The sequence below is a fragment of the Urocampus carinirostris genome, chromosome 2, assembly GCF_059441175.1.
Source record: "Urocampus carinirostris isolate Australia breed hairy pipefish chromosome 2, RoL_Ucar_1.0, whole genome shotgun sequence".
Taxonomy (NCBI): Eukaryota; Metazoa; Chordata; class Actinopteri; order Syngnathiformes; family Syngnathidae; genus Urocampus; species Urocampus carinirostris.
The window spans coordinates 14,203,747-14,222,301 of NC_142350.1; the positions used below are offsets into that span (position 1 = coordinate 14,203,747).

Here is an 18,555-nt window from a genome sequence, read left to right on the forward strand (position 1 = left end):
TCTTGATATTTTGAAATACTTGCACGCGTTTTCTAAATGGTCTCTGAATACAGAGTTAACCGTCATTTCTTTTCAGTGAGTTCATTGTCTTTAGCAGAGCGCATCTCATTGGCATTTTCATGACTTGCAATGAGTTTGACGGCCAGCGTGAGGCGATTAGAGTCAGCTGTAGGCTTCTGATCCAATTTATAGATCGGACTTGGGGCCAATTTTGGGCTGATCAAATCCATTCAAGGTGGCGGCAGCATACGGGATTCAATGAACCTTTGGTTCTCAGATAGGGCCGCGGTCGGCAAACCAAAATGTTGAAAAATCCATATTGGACCAAAAAAAAAAAATCAAAACCAAAACATTTGTTTGTCCATGCAAAAAATGAAAAGCTTCATATAATCTTTACAAGGAATGCACTAGCCGGTCCCCAAAAAATATTTGTCCCTAGATCTGAATGAGCGAGTGAGTTGTCTGTTTTTTTGTGCCCTTTGACCAGACCTACAAATACCTGGGTGTGCAGCTGGACAACAAACTGGACTGGACTGCCAACACAGAAGCTCTATGTAGGAAAGGGCAAAGCCGACTTTACTTCCTCAGAAGGCTGGCCTCCTTCAACATCTGCAAAAAGCTCCTGAAAATATTCTATGAGACAGTAGTGGCAAGCGCCCTCTTCTATGCGGCAGCGTGTTGGGGAGGCAGCGTCAAGAAGAAGGATGCCTCTCGTCTCAATAAACTGGCTAGGAAAGCGAGCTCTGTTGTGGGCCAAGAGCTGGACAGCCTAACAACAGTAGCTGAGAGACGAGCACTGAAAAAGCTGCGGTCAATCATGGACAATCCATCGCATCCACTACACAGCATTATCTCCAGACAGAAGAGCAGTTTCAGCGACAGACTGCTGTCACTGTCTTGTACTACGGACAGACTGAAGAGATATTTTCTTCCTCATGCCATGAGGCTCTTTAACTCCACCCGGCAGAGTAAAGGCCCACATTAAACCACACCACCTACATTGGATATTACCGAATCTTACTGCAATATGTATTCTGTGTAGCACTATTTAGTTACTCTATATAACACGCTACAGTGGGCATTTGCACGTCACACTGGGTATTTGTATATTGTATTCTTTTGGCTTTATTATTGTACTGTTCTCAGCTCAGGGATGCTGCTGGAAATGTGAATTTCCCTTAGGGGATGAATAAAGTATCTATCTATCTATCTATCTAGCTGGCAACCTATTCAGGGTGTCCCCTGCCCACTGCCCGAAGATAGCTCCAGCACCGTGCCGATAATGGATTGTATATATATATATATATATATATATATATATATATATATATATATATATATACACATGGTGTGTCCTGGGCAAGTGCAGCCTGGTGGCGCCGATCCCTCTCCAGGCCAACAAATGTTATAGTACAATAGAAAAGTACATTGGAGCAACTCTTCCTACCCTAACTCATCCAGGAAAAACCATGTTATCGTGTAATGTGAGTTAAGAAAAATGCAGGTAGTAAACAGGTACATTGTGGTCGCAGAGAACCGCCGGCAGAAAGCTTCTCCTTCACACAATCCAGAGGGAGAAGTCAGTATTCTTGGGTGAATACACAAGCATGTGTATAATCATATATATATATATATATATATATATACAATGAAGAAAATAAGTATCTGAACACCCTGCTATTTAACTATTTCTCCCACTTAGAAATCACGGAGGGGTCTGAATCAGATGCACTTGTTTGAGGTCCTTAGGGCCCAGTCACACAGCCGTTTGCGTCTGAATCACGGGCAGAAATTTCTGCCTGTGAAGCAGACGCTTTTGGACGCTTTGAGATCGCCATACAGACAAGATACAGCAGTGCTTTACACGCGGTCGGAAATTCACACGCGGTTGGCAGCGCGAAAAAGTTTTGCGCTACTCAAAACTTTAGGGCCCGGTCACCAAGCCTTTCACGGGCGTATCGAGGCTGAATCACGGCTGAATCACGGCCAGAAATTTCTGCCCGTGAAGCAGACGATGTTGGACGCTTTGAGATCGCCATATAGACGAGATACAGCAGTGCTTTACACGCGGTCGGAAATTCACACGCGGCTGCTCAAAACTTTAGACCACGTGTTAACCGCGGGCGGCACACGAGGTAATGACGCTGAAATGACGCGCAACGACGTGCTACGGCCGCGGCCAGGGCGTGGTTACACATGGGTAGGACGCGAAATTTCAGTGGGTAATCGTGGGTGGAGCACGGTCATAGCATGTTCTGCGCCTGTATCGCGGTGTTATTACGTGAAATTAGCGTGTTACGCGTGTGACGGTCAAACGCCTTTCTCCGCGTATATACAGCGCGATTTGCCGAGCACACGTCAGTTGTGCTCGAGACGTCAAGGGGTGAACATGGATCCCCGTCACCATAGTGACCTCGTCTTAATCCATTTTTATTTCTTGACATTTCTTTTCATTTCATAACAAGATAATAAAATAAAAATGAAAAACTATTACAATAATAACATATTGGCTTCTTCGGTGCCATAGCTTGAAATCTTGATCTTCACGGGACTGTGTCTTGAGCGGTTATGATTTCTACAGCCCGGTGTTATGCCGAGAAATGCATCCCTGCCGAGATTTGCATCCCCTCGCTACTACAACCACTTTTACCTCGTTTTATCTCACTTTTAGGGAATGTAATGGCGAACATATAACCAAATCCACTTCGTCTTGCATTTGTTGGGAATGTAATACAACATAAACCATTCAGTCTTTGTTTTTGTTGTGAACGTAATCGAAGGGTAATGCACACCGTATATAAATCACTTTTGAGAACTTTTATGCACTCTACCGTAAAGCTTATTATGCAGAAATAAGCTTTATGGTAGAGTGCATAACAGTTTCAATACGAGCGATTTGAATAGAAAAAGGCAAAATAAACATGTTACCTGCTCAAAAGTGATTTGTATACGGCGTGCATTACCGTTCGATTACATTCACAACAAATACAAAGACGGAATGGTTTAAATTGTATTACATTCCCAACAAATGCAAGACGAAGTGGTTTTGGTTATGTTCGCCATTAAATTCCCTAAAAGTGATATAAAAGTGAGATAAAACGAGTTAAAAGTGGTTGTAGTAGCGAGGGGATGCAAATCTCGGCAAGGATGCATTTCTCGGCATAACGCCGGCTGGGCAGCTTTTATACCTGTGGTCCACACGAGAAAATGACGCGGAAATGACGCGATGAGGAAGCGGAACAGTCGCCGGCGTCTGTTTCGCGGGCATACCACCGATGAACAGCGGGTTGGCCAATTTTGCGCATTTTCCACCGCGGGCAAACACAGGCAAAAAAAACCCGCAAAATTTTACCCGCGATACAGACGCAAACGGCTGTGTGACCGGGCCCTTAGCTGCATGAAGACACCTGTCCAACCCATACAATCAGTAAGACTATAACTTGTAACATGGCGAAGACCAAAGAGCTGTCCAAAGACAAAATGGTACACCTCCACAAGGCTGGAAAGGGCTACGGACCAATTGCCAAGAAGCTATTTTGTTTGGAATGAATTGATATGTATTACATTATTATTACATACATTTATTACAGTGTGTATTTTACGTAGCACTATTTAAATACTCTATACCAACACGTTATATTGGGTATTTTTGTATTATATTTGTTTTTTTTTGTTTTTTTATTTTACTTTTCAACACAAGGATACTGCTGGAAGTGTGAATTTCCCTATGGGGATGAATAAAGTATCTGTCTATCCATCTATCTGATAATCTTCTATTTTCAAGATTAGGCAGAGTAAAGTTAATCGAATTCCAATAAAAATGATTCCGAAGTTGGTGAGCAGCTAAGTAAAGCTCCCAAAGATTTGGCTGCATGTTATGGAAGCAGCACACCTCAAACAACATGGTGTAACCCAGTGCGACCCCTGGCACCATGCTCCTAATTAGCGCCATCTCACCATAATTTGATAACCGTCTAATGGCAGGAATAACACAAGCTGAGAAGGGTGTTGGGAATGAACCAGTGCTAATTAAATGGCATATTGCCATTCCTCTAAGAGTACATGATTATTTTATCAAAGTCTATGAGCTCACTTCCATTTTTCTTATTTAGCCAAATGCACTCTTTTTTACAATTAAACAGTTAAAATACTCTACTGCAAGAGTCAGATACACCTCTTTCCATCAGAGGGCACCAACAGGTTCGGAACCGAGCACAGGTGTATCAAATATCCACACACGTGCTTGGCGCCCCCTGGTGGAAGGAGGCGCACCAAGCTTTCTTAAACTGAAAAGAGAAGCCCTCAAATTTTGTTATACTTTTGTATATTGACAAAAATGATCTTTCATTCAACTGTAATTTTGTTTGCTTTGTTTTACTAGTAGATCTATGGTTGTTATTTTGTTACAGTATTATACTTCCAGTTGGCAAGGACATAATTTGGAGGTAAGTTAATGTCGCCACTTCGCAAATGTTTTTGTTTTGTAAGGGGGTTCTGCCCGCCTCTAACCGTGATAACGGAGGTAATAATGTACTCCACATTTGACTGTAGCCATTAAACCCAGCACAAAATACTGAAGAGCTCTGAAGTAGCATTCCCAGATTCGCCGACGTGCTAATGCCGCAGGGGGAGAGGCAGTGAGTTGGCACAGCACGCGTATGCACGCTTTCATTTGGGAGATCTATTTTTAGCTCACGTGCAAGAGCTTAAGGGTGGAGAGCCACGGAGGCCTGCGCAGAGGCAAGCAGGCAGGAGAGAGCATTTATTTATAGATAGTAGCTGACTATGTGTAACCCTTTGTTGGCGGGGCCCCTCTCTCCCTTCTTCACTTAATATGCCCGACTCCATCCAAAACAAATCCTCACAGGAACGCAAAGGCGTGTCCGTGGTGGTTTACCACATAGACCAGGGGTGTCAAACTCACAACGGCTCTCACTCAGGGGACACTAAAGACAAAAAAGCAGGCAAAGGACACAAATTTATGTTGAGGGGATTCAAGGCTCTTAGTAACGCGTTCAGCGTAGCCTAATGTATTGGAGTAAGAGTAGAGGTACTCCTTTACAAGTCTACTGACGTAAAAGTAAAAAGTCAAGGTTTTTGAAAAATACTCACAGAAGTACAAAATGTTCCAAAAAGAGAAAGAGACAAAGACAGAAAGCAAGCGAAACAGGGAACAAAATAAACAGAGAACAAAAGAAACAGAGAAACAGCAAACAAAAGAAAAGGAGAAACAGAACAAAAGAAACGGGAACAGAGAACAAAAGAAAAAAGGGAGAAAGAGAAAGAAAGAAAGACAAAGACGGAAACAGAGAAGGAGGAGAGAGAGATAGGAAGAGAAAAAAAAGAGGAAGAAAGACAAAGAGCACCCCTATGAACCTTGGGTCCAGCACTCTGGTAACACGAGGACATACCAATTTTCCACATGATAACACAGTGAAGGTGAATAATTAAATTAAAATGTATTTTTTGTTAAACATTTTTCATCGCATACACCAAGATTAGACATGGCCCTCCATGGTAAACATGTAATACAGTGGAACCTCGGTTTTCGAATGCCTCTCAGCTCAAACAAATCGGTTCTCGACCAAAAATTGAGAAATTCTTGCTTCGCTTTTCGTTCAAAAAAATCGGAGTTCGAACGCCGGTACGCTAGGGTGCGATGCTGAGCGGCGTACGGGTGTAGATCGTGTAGATTGCCCCCACCCCTCGTGAAGAAATGTTATGACGTGCGCGCGCACTTCTTTTCGCTTTCGCTTTTAATATCGGTGAACGGAGTGTTTTAGCCCCTAACTATGCCTCAGAAGAAGGTCGGTGCAAGCAGCAAAGTTGCTACAGGTGAAAAAAGAAGAGTAGTGCGTACAACTATTGCATTTAAGAAAGAAATAATAGCAAAATGAAGAAGGTGTGCGAGCTTCAGCAGACCACCACAAAGGTAAGAAATCCTATTCATAATAATTTTCTTTATCCTTTAACCGCTCACCACTTTTTGTGCAGACCCGGGTGCTAAATGACGTGTAAACGACCTGATTTTTTTTTTTACACGTTCATGTTTGCGTAATCTTTCGTACGGAAGATTACGCTAACGCGAACGTACGATTAGCCTGGGTTAGCTTCATGTTTACGTTCATGGTAAACATTCAGGTTGTTGGGATGGATTAAAACGATTTTACATTACTTTCAATTGGAAAAACGATTTTCGGTGATCGAACAAATCGGTTTTCGAACAGGGTTCTGGAACGGATTATGGTCGAGAACCGAGGTTCCACTGTATGGACTTAAAGGAGAAAAAAGAGAATACACTATCAGGGTAACTGGCAAAAAATATTTACAACGAATTTACACTCATTATTATTCTTGATGTTGTAATTATTATACAGTATTTGTTATCATAATTATTATTTTAGAAAAAAGTACGAAAATGTTTAATACTGCCCTTGGGCCAGGCTCTGAAAATCTTGTGGACCTCTGCTCTAGCTTTCTTTAAACAGGAGGGCAGACTATTACGATAGTGTCATGTGCCAAGTAGAAGGTGAATGAAGGCGACATCAGGTAAGAAGAGCCACAACTGGATTTTTTCCTTCCTGAAAATAAACGCTATCAAATAATCCGCAGCGCCTGCTTAGGAGTGTCACCTTTGTAGATTAAATCACAAGTGATTGCAAGCGATCCAGCTGTGCACCGCTCATGAATATTTGAATTGAATGGGAAACTGCAAGTCCTAGGTGACACCCAATAACGACTGGAAGTCACAATTCGAAAGGATCAACTCCCAGAACACAGCATCACTGCTAGAAACCAAAACAGATAAGGATAAAAAAAACATTTTTGAACAACTAATCAATTATTAATATTTTGTTTTATAATGCTAAAAAAAAGATCAATATTTGTCATGAATACAAATCAAACTTTGGGAAATACTAAGCACACATTTGTGGGTATTCTTTTAGCAGATTACACACAAATTGACAAATGTTAGGAAGTTTATTCTGTTTTTAATACTGGACACTCGCAAAGGAGATTGATTTTATTATTTCATTATTTAGACCGTTAAACCTCATGTTTTTTTGTTATTTTGACTATTATGTACTGTTTACATCATTTTCACTATCGGCCAATGATTTTGCCCAATCTTTGATATTGAAATCAGCATCTCAGGGTTCCCACAGCTATGGACAAGTTAAATTCAAGACGTTTTAAGACTTCTTTTTAATGCCTTTTGAAATTCAAATTTAAGACCAAGTCGACCAGAAATCAAACAAAACAAAAACAAAATAAACTCCAAATGATTTAGAGGCAATTTAAAACAAATGTTTTATTTTTTAAATGACATTTCGGTCCAGTTTTATCCGTAAAACAGCACTCCCCTAAGTTTCAGACATAAAAATTAGGGTACATCATGGAGCCTCAGTCAAAACTGGCAGATAGCTACCGTACTAATTCCATAGAACTTGTCCGCTACATTCATTGAAACAGTTTTATCATGATGCATGAAAAATTACTTTACGAAATATTGTTAGTTCAAACAATTATAGGTCTGATGAATGTGTTCACATTTTTAAGGCTTTTAAAACTCTGATTGAAGGCATTTTAATGCCAATTCAGGCCTTATTATTGGAATAATGCATTTAATGTCTTTTAAGACTTTTCAGGGATCCGCGGAAACCCTGGATATGCTTTTGTACCCTAAGAGATTCAATGAAAAAAAAATGATCAGGGGAGAGCTTTTAGGACAGGTTGGATTTTTTCATCAAAGATTTAGATCCTCTCCTGTTCTCCTTGCAAGTTCAAAATCCACAGATATCTTCTATCCTTATTCACAGTTCACTAAAATCCATTGATGTCTTTGCCTCTTATTTTGAGTGTGTACTAAAAAATAAACTTAACGGGGAGTTAGAACGTCTAGACCTGGTAATTTGATCGAATAAATCTAAAAATGCTTTAGAATACAGGGATCGAGATGGAGATAATTTTAGTGGATTATTCGTTGATGAAATAAGAAATGAATCAAATATTAATGAACAGCCCCGGGTAGATATATCATCTCCCCGCTTCAACATTTGCTGAAGGGAAAAACAAATATTCACCCGACAAATATGCCGACGTTGGAAATTGTGAATCCCCTCGAGGATTTTCCACTTTCATGGTTTTCAAAAAACATTGCTCTACCATAGCCCCTCCTGAGCATGCATATGCCGGTGTTATCATGGCTTCTGTTTTTTCTTTTCTTTTTATTAGACACGACACCACTTATTTTGCAAGTAAACAGCCTTTCATAAATTTCAATGAGCATGAGCGCAAAAGACACACGGCTAAACCAAATATCCTCACAGGAGGATAAAAAAGAAGGCAATCGTATTCATGTCCAACTGGGACTTAAAGAAGACCGACAGGATAACTGACTGCAAATACATTAAGTGCCTCGCAACCCCAAAGGGTAAGGGTGGTCACCATGGAAACAAGCTTTGTTTGAGAAGCTTGTGTGGAGAGGCGTCGTCGCCTCAAGCCGACGAATTGGCGACTCCGAAAGAATATAATGTTTAATCCAAGAAAATAAGTGGATTTATAATGGAACCCTGCAGGTGGGAATGGGGATGGATTATGGACAGGCCAATTCTGGAGTTACGCTGCAAAAAAGGAAAATCTTAAATATAGTAAGAAAAATCATTTGATTGTCTTTTAAGTATGGAAAAGTAAGTAATACCCAACGCTTTCTAAGCATTATTGTTGTTTTTTTAGAACACCTTTCCAATTGTTTATCTTAAAATGTAAATAATGCTAAACTCATCTAAATGCCTGACGTTTCCCTCAAATGGGAAGAGCCAGTGCCGGCTAATTCTTGCCATTTTGAAGCCCTACAAAAAAAAAAAAACGCAGTTCTGTAGCTATATAGCAAAGGACAAGTAAAAAAAAAAGGTTTAACCCTATCTTGTATTAAAAATATGTTTCTAACTTTTACCCTTGTTTATTAAACAACAGTTGAACATTGCCAATTTTCTTTAAAATACTTGTTTCCAAGATAACATCTGAGAAAATTAGATTTTTGTGAATGGATGCATTTCAAGCAGAATGTTCACTGTGGCTTATTTTCTGCATTAGTGATACCTCAAATTTCTAAACTATGCTTTCCATAAACACAAGGGCACTTTGTTTGCAATAAACATTTTCTGCAAGATCACTTGCGCATGAACGATACATGAACTTTGCAAGAACTTTTTGGTCACCATGGCAATCGCGTTCCTACACGCACGAAACGTCATCCATCACTGACTAGACGATGAGAAAGATACTTGGTCATCTTTTTAGAAGGAAAAGAGCTCAAAGCCTTAACAGTCTGTACTCATCCAAATTTTCGCTACTCTAACCACAGAACATCCCTATGCCTATTCTTGCCACACAGGGCCGCTATACACTTCAATCGCTGGATACAGGAAGCAAGACAAGGAAATGTGTGAAAAAATTTTGATTAAAGCCACTCCTGCATCAAATGGGGATTAGCGTACTAAAATGTTTCCAAAAGGCTTGACACTTACCTATGAGTACCGCCAAACCCTTAATATTTAAAAAAAAAAAAAAAAAAAAATTATTTTTTTTTTTTTACATTTTGGCACTCAGGAAAAAAAGCTTCTGAAAATGTAATTATACGATAAGGCACTGAATGAGTTAAAGGAGCAGCATAGAACTTGGAACTTTTTTACTCACTGCCGTCAACTGCTTATTTTTTCATCTTTCTAGGCGTTTGAGTTGGGATTTGAATTGTACTTGAAGCAGAACTTGTGTTACCTCTACCATTTTCATGCCAAACTAACGTTAAACAAAACCTGCAGGGATAAGCATGACGTACCTGTCCAGCACTCTCTCCACCCTCACATCTACTATCTAGTGCAGGCATACATGATTTTATGTATTTCTTGTTTAGTTTAGTCAATGAACCTGAATTTTTATTGATATTGTATGCCTATTCAACGTAAGATTTTTTTCCTTTTTTTGTGGGGCGAGCAAACACTAATACTGTTTCACCATCAAAAGGGAACGTGAAAAAGGAACACAGACTTTTTCCCCTTTCTATTTCAATTACAGAGCCTCAGTGTGTGACGAGCCACATGACAGGAACCTATCGAGGAGATAAAAAAGCAGTAATAACATCAACACTAGATGATGCCCGAACATGAAAAGGGATGCAGGGTCACAATGTGAAACGTTTTTTTTTCCCAAGAAAACATCAAACATGATTTATTTTTACCTGGCCAGTATTATACAGGGTTCATGCACCTTTTTTCATGGCTACATTCAAACACTTTTTAAGGCCTTTCAAAGCCGATTTTCCAATTCCTCCAGTACCATCAAAAGAAGAAATCGGGTTGTATTTTGCAGAGCCACCAATATCAGATTTTTAATCATGTGTGTGCATTTATCAAGACACATGATCTTTAGAACTTGGGTAATACATTTTTTAAACCAAACCCCTTCCCCGTTCAAGGCTGCGCCTAGAAATTCTGTCCATAAGAATTATGAAAAAAAATTGGGGACAGAGAGCCGCCTGAGTCCAACCGCCACTGGAAACGTATCCCACTTCCTGCCGAAAATGCAGACCAAAATCTGGAACCAGGCATTCAGTGACCGCACAGTCCTTATACCCCAGGAGAACCCCCCACTGGGCTTCTCGAGGAATATGGTCAAATGCGTGCTTCAAGTCCACAAAACACATGTAGACCGGCAAACTTTCATGCACCCTCGAGGACCCTGAAAAGTGTGCAGAGCTGTTTCACTGTTCCACGGCTTTTCTTGGATTCCAGATTCTTCTCCAGCACCCCGAATAGACGTTACAAGGGAGGCTGAGAAGTGTGATTCCCCACGACATAACTGTCAGTATTTAATTCATGTAAAGGTCATTCATTGGATTGCGGTATGGGATTCAGAAAAGTCCAGACCCGCAAAAAACTCTCTAATGTCAGCTTCGCGTTGTTCTATTGTGACGAAGTTTTGCTGAAGGAGATAAACTGCGATTGTCTGTTAACATTCAAATACAGACGCAGCATCATGACTCCCACTTTTCAAACAATTAAGCACACAGATGATTGACAGAATCGTTTTTCCGGTGGTTGATCTCAAAAGCCTACCTTTATGCACCATGCATACAAAGCCACCCCAAAACATCTTGAACTTGACGTCTCATTCATCACCAGGCAGAAGCAAAATATCAAACGACACAACGGCACCACGTCATTCTCGTTTCGCTCTGTCTGCAAATCTCATTAAGGAACCTTTTTTCGGGAAAAGGCAATAATGTGTCACCTGTACAAGTTGTGTTTTGAAAATAGTCTTCTTTACTTATGATCGCCTATTATTTTCTATTTAAGTGGGATAGCAGTGAATGAATTGTTTTTCTTACCTTTGGCAGTCGCTGGCATGGAGAACCAGGTCCTGGTTGTTCTTGGCACTGACCGTCAGCTCATGCTCTGTTGGGTTGAAGATGTCCAGCAGTAGATGACACTGACGGGTGCTGAAAGAAAGAACATGAAAATGCTGATGTTCACCTTGGTCAAGTTGTTAATTAAATCTGAACTCTCAGAAAACAAGATGGATATTCTATTTCAGCACAATTCCATATCAGAACATCAAAACGATTAGGAAGCTTTCATGAGTGCCTGGTTGGAGCAGGCCTGTTCTTTAAATCCCAGCCAGGCCTTCTCTGCTGATAATGATCATACGAGGGGCCAAATTTGCCATAGAGATCAAGACTGAGGAGACTAGCGTCGCTTTTAAGTGTTTATATCCCAGCCTGGTAATGAATCATGAACAGAAATTAGGAGTTCAAAACAAATATTAGATGAGATTGTAAGGTTGTTTTTTTTCTTCAACGTACCTGTAAAAGAAAACCATGCAATTTAGTGCTGCTAATAAAACGATCCTGATATATAGTGAAAGGAGGAAAAAAAGCATCACAATAAAACATAGTGCTGGTCTTTTTTTAGCATATTTATTTTTTCATCCATTGTTTCATTTTAAACTGTGTCTTGATTTGTTATTTTTGGTTATTTTAATCAAAAAGGGACAATGCAGTTCAACAAAACACAAGAGACATGGTTAAGAAGGCAGAGGTACACAGAACGGCATTTTAATCTGTGGTCCCCTGGGATAAAAACAAAAACAGACAAAACAACATTAAAAATACAAACAAAATAAAAACCCATCAGATAAAAAACAAGATAAACCACAAATATTCATATACATAAGAAATAAAGAGTGGTTAGCTGAAGAGGCCCAGAAATGCATTTATTATTTAACACAGACTGTCTTCGATCACACAAATATAATTGGATTGATCTATTGCACAGCTTCCAGGGGAAGCAGAGTTGTGAAAGCATACTGACAAGAGCATTGTTGTTTAGTAGTTTAAATGTTTTCAAGAAAAAATGACAACAATGAAAAAAAACGTGCGTTAGCTATGACAACCACTAATACTCACATGTGCATCTAGCTGCAAAAAAACCCCACCCATCCATCTTATCTTTTATTCAATTATCCACAAAAAAACATTGCAATTATAAATAAAGTAAGCAAAGTAGCATCCAAATCCATTTGTAAACAGTTTTACACAATAACATTTTAATTAAACAACCTCTAATATAATATATTACATGTAAATTCAAAACAATATTTTTTTTAAGTTTGGGCTCTCAGGGACAATGGTTCTGAAAACCTATTCATACATTATGGCATTGAATGAGTTAAGCAGGCTAGGAGTAAATTATTAAGTATTCAACATCAGCGTTGTCATGCAAATCATATTGTCAATCAAGTTAACGCAAAAACAAAACAAATATGTGAGTCATGAAAAAAATATATGCTTAGCATAAAATAAATATCCCATTACCTAGTTTAGCCCCCAGGCAACAAAGAATCTCATTCTCAGACTGTTTCCTGTCTCGTCAATCCCAAATTTAATGGAGGGATTACAGAGCTCTCACCCAACTCTCTAATAAACTGCGGCAGCAATTAAAAGACTGTATATTTAGGTCCTACCTATGTTTCTTTAATCGCCTTGTTGTCTCTGTTAGCAGGCGTGATTAACAGGCTGAGCTGAGCAAGCTAATGATTTATAGGCTGGGGGAGTAAAACGGGCCGATCAATCCGAGCCACCTAATACCTAGTACAGACTCATTGCTTCCTCACTGTCCAGAAGGAGAGGCCAGACAATGTGAATTTATAGATTTTTTTTCCTAGCTCAAAACAACAACTATTCTAGGGTAAATAAGCAAAATGTCAAATAAAGAAAATGGTTTGCTTTGGCAAACTGAGTTTTTTTAAGGACCACCAACGGTTACATTGTGCCGCAAGAAAGAAAAAGAGAAATTGGCGTTCAGATGCAGCTGACTCGCATTCAAAATTGTAGGGACGTAGATGGCAAACCTTTCTATAATAGCTCTATAAATATGAATGAATTTAATGGAAATGTTAATATTGCATGGTGATGTCAATGTGTGAAAAAACAATAACTTGGAAATTTTGCACATTATATTAACTCAAGTTGATTACATTTTGTACCTCTCATTTATGACTTGCAACATTTTCTTTTCCCCTCTTACATACATTTTGTTTTATTTTTGGATTTTAGGAAGCCCCCCCCAGGCCCATTTTTCCTTTCAGCCTGTCAGTCTTCTGGACTTCTCCATAGCGTTCCCGTTTCACTTTTTTCCTGCCTGTCCGAAACTACTATTCATCTCCAGTTTGGACTTTCATCTCATTTTATACAAGTTTCTCGTTTTCACAACATGACACAAAGACGGAAATAGTTGTGCGCATTTTTAGAATGTTTCAGTGGTTTGGCTAATATTTTGACCTAACTGGACAATGTCCACTTGAAATCGCCGTTGTTCCTTTTGCTCACTCGGCAGTTCTATACTTGTTTTATGCCCACGCTCACACTTTCCTCCCGCTCTCTGCCACCTACTTTTGGCAACGTTTAGTCAGCACATTTGTCTTTTTACACTGAAATTTTAAATACTATAAAAAAACATGTCCCAAAGTATTTCATTTTGCTGCTACAGAATCATTTAAACTGCATTTTTTTTCTCCAAGGCCTGAACTTTCCCTATGCTGGAGGTGACCTTACTTTTTTTATGTTCCTTCAAATTACTCTACGGGGGCTCCGTCATATTAAAGGTGTCACAGAATTGGCAGTGAAACGACATGTGTGAGATACGCAGTGATCCATACTTGAAGGTTGGGAGTAAAAAGGGGTTGACTTGTTTGGTTTTCTGCCCTGGGGAATAAAACGTCTGTCTCCTGTATTGGATTAAAGAAAAAATTCATGGACCCAGTTTATTTCAAAGTGTGCAACGAAAAATATTTTTTAATCTTACTTAAGCTTATAGTAGTTACAGCCCCTCCTGTTTGATGCATTTGAGGTTTCTCTTCTGCTCAATATCAGCAGTACAATGAGCCTCAACATCATCTGTTAGAAGAAATGTGTGAAATAGACGGTGGCATTCATTATCTTTCGTATTCTAGCCCCTTTGGCTCACGAGCTGCTGTACCCTAAAATAATTGCCAGCAAAAGGTCGTTTTATGCAGACACGGCCGTGTGCTTGAGATGTTGCCCATTATGAATAAAAATTGGGCACAAAGCTGGCATATCCCAGTCTGTTTTTGTATTATATACGTTATTGTATATACAGTAATCTATAACTCTGATAAATTAAATAAAAAAACATTGTAATCGTCCAGGAAGCCTGTTTAAGATTAACATTTTGGGGCATATTACCCAGCTCTAAAAATGAAAGAAAAAGATCAGGCATATGTGTCTTTGGATGAAAAGTTTTTTTTAAAAGGGACCATGGGTTGACTTTTAAAACAACAGGAAGATATTTAAAGTTGGATGCGAAATTTGAAAAATGTGTTTATCTGTGCCGCCATCTCCTGGCAGTAACTAATGATTTACGGCCTAAGGCAGCCTGTTTATGTTGCATGTGCAAGTACATGCTTTTTTTAGACTGGTTCGAAAAAAAAACTTTTTTCCCCATCTTGAGTTTCACCGACAAATACAAATATTGAAAAAAAAAATGCAGAGACGAGCATAAGGTCTTTCTCCAGCACTCCTCCATCCCTCTTCCCCTACATCTAATCTGTTCGGCCTCAAACAGGTCTGATAAAGGTAATATAAAAGCAGATAAGCAAAATGAACGATAAAGCATATGGACTCTTTGAACTCACTTGGGTATTATCACCACATAAGTGAAATATTCATCTTTAAACTATTTAAAGGCACCTGAAACAAAGCACCCTACTTGTTAGCGGTTTTGGGGTTTTGTATCTACAAAACATGTCATTAGCATGTACTGTTTTTTTGCCAAATATTATACTGTTTAATAGTCATTCTCAGGAATACTGCTAGTCTTCACAAAAAACACAAAACCCACACCACAGTCCAATCTTTCACGATACCCAAATTCAATAGCTCATATTGTGCCTGATTGCCGCCAGGTGTGCTTTATTAAAAATACTTTTTTTACAGCCACGCATGTATTGACGGCCCAATTTTCTGCCTGTGTGGTACCTGGTAGCGGGTAGGGTGCTAACTCTGGTGAAAAATAAAGATGGTTCCACATCAACATGAACGCCGACACACAGCTCCCGGTAGTAGCCTTCCACTTTGCCGGCGCCCCCGGAATACTTGAAGATGAGTACTGCCTTTAAAGTCTGCAAAAAAAAACAAAAAACAATGAAATAGCATCAAAATAAAGGCAATACAAAGCATGGCGAGTTGACTCTGTATAATTGAGGTCGAATCTCATGCGGCATATTGTCTTGCCGTTCTATCAACCCAAACCTGCTCCGCATTAAAACCAGTGCATCAAAAGTCATTACAGTGAAAATAATAAATGCAGTGCTATTGTGCTGTATAATAAAATGGAAATGCGCCGTTATGTCAAGAGTGCCTTGAGCGGCGGTGCCGTTTTAAAGCCAGGATTTGAAACCAACATGTGGTCTCCTGATTTGTAAGGAGAGAGAATTGTGTTAACGATTGCTGGCTGGCTAAAACACAAGGTCCTCTGCAAAGAGGAAGGAACACTGTTAAATTCAGCCAAGTGGGCAGACGATGAGGGAATTAAAAGTGGCAGATGATGGCAAGGGAGCGAGCTGACTCAGGTAATGGGTTGAAGCATGGCAAAAAACAGAGCCGCCAAGGTTGCACTTTTCTCCCATACATCCTTACTCCACAGTGCTGATTGAGGCACTACCTTTAACATCATGAATGAAATTTGCTTCCAATCTCTTGCTCGTTTATAAACTCGAGACTGGGATCTATTTTTTGTACTTAATTAGGCCACAAGTACAAAACAAAAGGGATTTGCATTTTATCTGTTAATGCATTCAGGGCCAGCTCGAGTGACATGGGTGTCGACAGATGACAGAGTAATGTTCGGCTAAAATGTTAGCCAATTTGAACATTAACTTGCCAAAACTTAAAAAATGTGTTTCCTTCATTTCTCTTCTTAAAACTATACAAAGGGAGCTCTTTGGTAAGTATGCAGTGTATCTTTGTCAGCACATTGAGTAACTACCCAACTCCATAGTCATGCTTCCTCTATCCAGTAATTGAAGTGTCTAAGGAACCCTGTATAGAAACTATAGGTATAGTAAAAAAGTGTGGTCAGAGTAGCAAAGATATGGATAAGTACAGATAAATAACACTTTGAGCTTTTTTCTTTCTAAAAAGATGGGGAAGTTCCTTTGTCATCATGGGGGCAGAGAGGGATGAGGTTATGTGCACATTTGCAGGAACACGATTGCCATTGAGACCAAAATTGCGTGAGCACGTCACCATAGGTTTTCTTGGAAAAGAGTATTTTCAGAAAAACGTACTTTTTTCCAAGGAAAGATGAGAGTTGACGCTTTATTTTGTTATGTCCAGTGTGTATACTGTATACAGTAGCTACAGAACTCACTTTTTGAGTGGCCTCAAAAATGAATTAAAATGGCAAAAATTGTCCGGCACCAGCTCTTTCCATTTTACAGAAATGTCTGGCATTGAATTAAAATGCCGTTTTGAGCTTTCAAACTAAGACTGCAACAAGAGATGAAATAGTTGTTTGTCAAATATTCAAATACCATGGGTAAATAGATTGTTTTTTATTCAATCCCCACATTATAAAATTAAAAAATGAACAAAATACATTAATAAAAAAAAAAACATACAGAATTTTGTTACTATGTTGTCTACCTGATTTTTGCTGAAGATGTTGTTTGGCATCAAGCTTAAATCTTATACCTAGAAAAATAGCCACTTTTTAAAAAAAATATAGCATTTTCAAAGTTTAGTTTGATCACTCATTGAAAAAAAAAAAAAAAAAAAAATTGTGATCTATTAAGGTAGGTTCTGACTGAAATCAAAAGTTGATTCAGTACAAAATGAACCAGTCCTTAAAAAGGCAGACATTAGCTTAAAATCTATTCATTGGAAGCTGGAATTAAAGATTTTGAAAATGTTGAATTTAAAAACCTATTTAAACCAGCATCAATTCAAAAAATAAATTATTGTCAATGATTTGTTGCAACTGTTGTCTGCACCCATTATACCACTTGTTCTTATCAATGATCCAGAATTCAATGCCATTGATGAGAATCTTTAGTGGCATTTTTAAAGATCCAACCCTTGCGATGAATCCGTTTTTCTACCTGAAATTCACTTGACTAACATACTGTTTCGGGCCAAAACCTCTTAATGCCACGTAAACCTAACAAAGCTGAACATAAGTAATGGCTTCTATTTACCCTCCCCAACCTGATTCACACAACACAAACAATGCCAAGCTGCCAGATGATAGTATCCGCTGGTGAAATCTCTCGTGACAATTTCCGAAGAACCCTATTTGTACAGTTTTGCCGATAATGGGTTACAAAAATGTCATAAGTGAGGGAGTGTCAGCTTGACACGAGTGTCTTTGCCAGTGTTTTCTAAATACTTTTTGTGGAAAACTCTACCACTGAGAATTTAAAAATAATAAAATTTCCTGGCAGCAGGTGACAAAAGCTGCACGACCGGCAGGTTGGCTGCATGGTGCTAATGGCCTCAGTGTGAATCTCTAGATACCGGCAAACCTTAATTCTCAATATGCCAATATTTGGCTGGCTACAACACTTATACTTGGTCTCTCGTCTGTTCAAACCTCAAGCAGGCTTGCTAAGTGTCAGCTCTTTGATAAACCATTTGCAATCGCACAAGACTGAGGAAAGCTGTAACTGTATTTCCAAACACTTATTTGCTAACAACACATTCTTTTCCAATAAAGCAAATTTGAATTAGTATCACAGAAATAAGTTAGTTGAAAAAGAAAAATCACAAGAACGTTAAAAAATGAGCTGGTCAAACCTTCAAATTAAAAGGCTGGCTTGATCTTTGCTTGCCAGCATTACCCAACAACCCTGACATCCATGAAGGCTGCAATTTTCTCAGGGATTGTGTGAATTTAAGAGAGCCTGACACAGCAAACGTCAAGTGCAGTTGTCACAGTTAATGGGGACCCCCCGCAAAAACAAGTTTATCTTGGAATG

At 39.1% G+C, this 18,555-nt stretch overlaps 1 protein-coding gene across 4 annotated transcripts in view; it reads right to left on the minus strand.

Annotated features, from left to right (window-relative positions):
* The window catches only part of trappc9 (trafficking protein particle complex subunit 9), a 151,938-nt gene that overhangs the window by 55,170 nt on the left and 78,213 nt on the right, over positions 1-18,555 (minus strand). For all 4 annotated transcript variants that reach the window (XM_088329005.1, XM_088329003.1, XM_088329007.1 and 1 more), the window contains 2 exons: positions 15,557-15,699; positions 11,390-11,500 (listed from right to left, as the gene is read on the minus strand). In XM_088329005.1, coding sequence (XP_088185131.1) covers positions 11,390-11,500; positions 15,557-15,699 — 254 coding nt within the window. The remainder of the gene's footprint in view (positions 1-11,389; positions 11,501-15,556; positions 15,700-18,555) is intronic.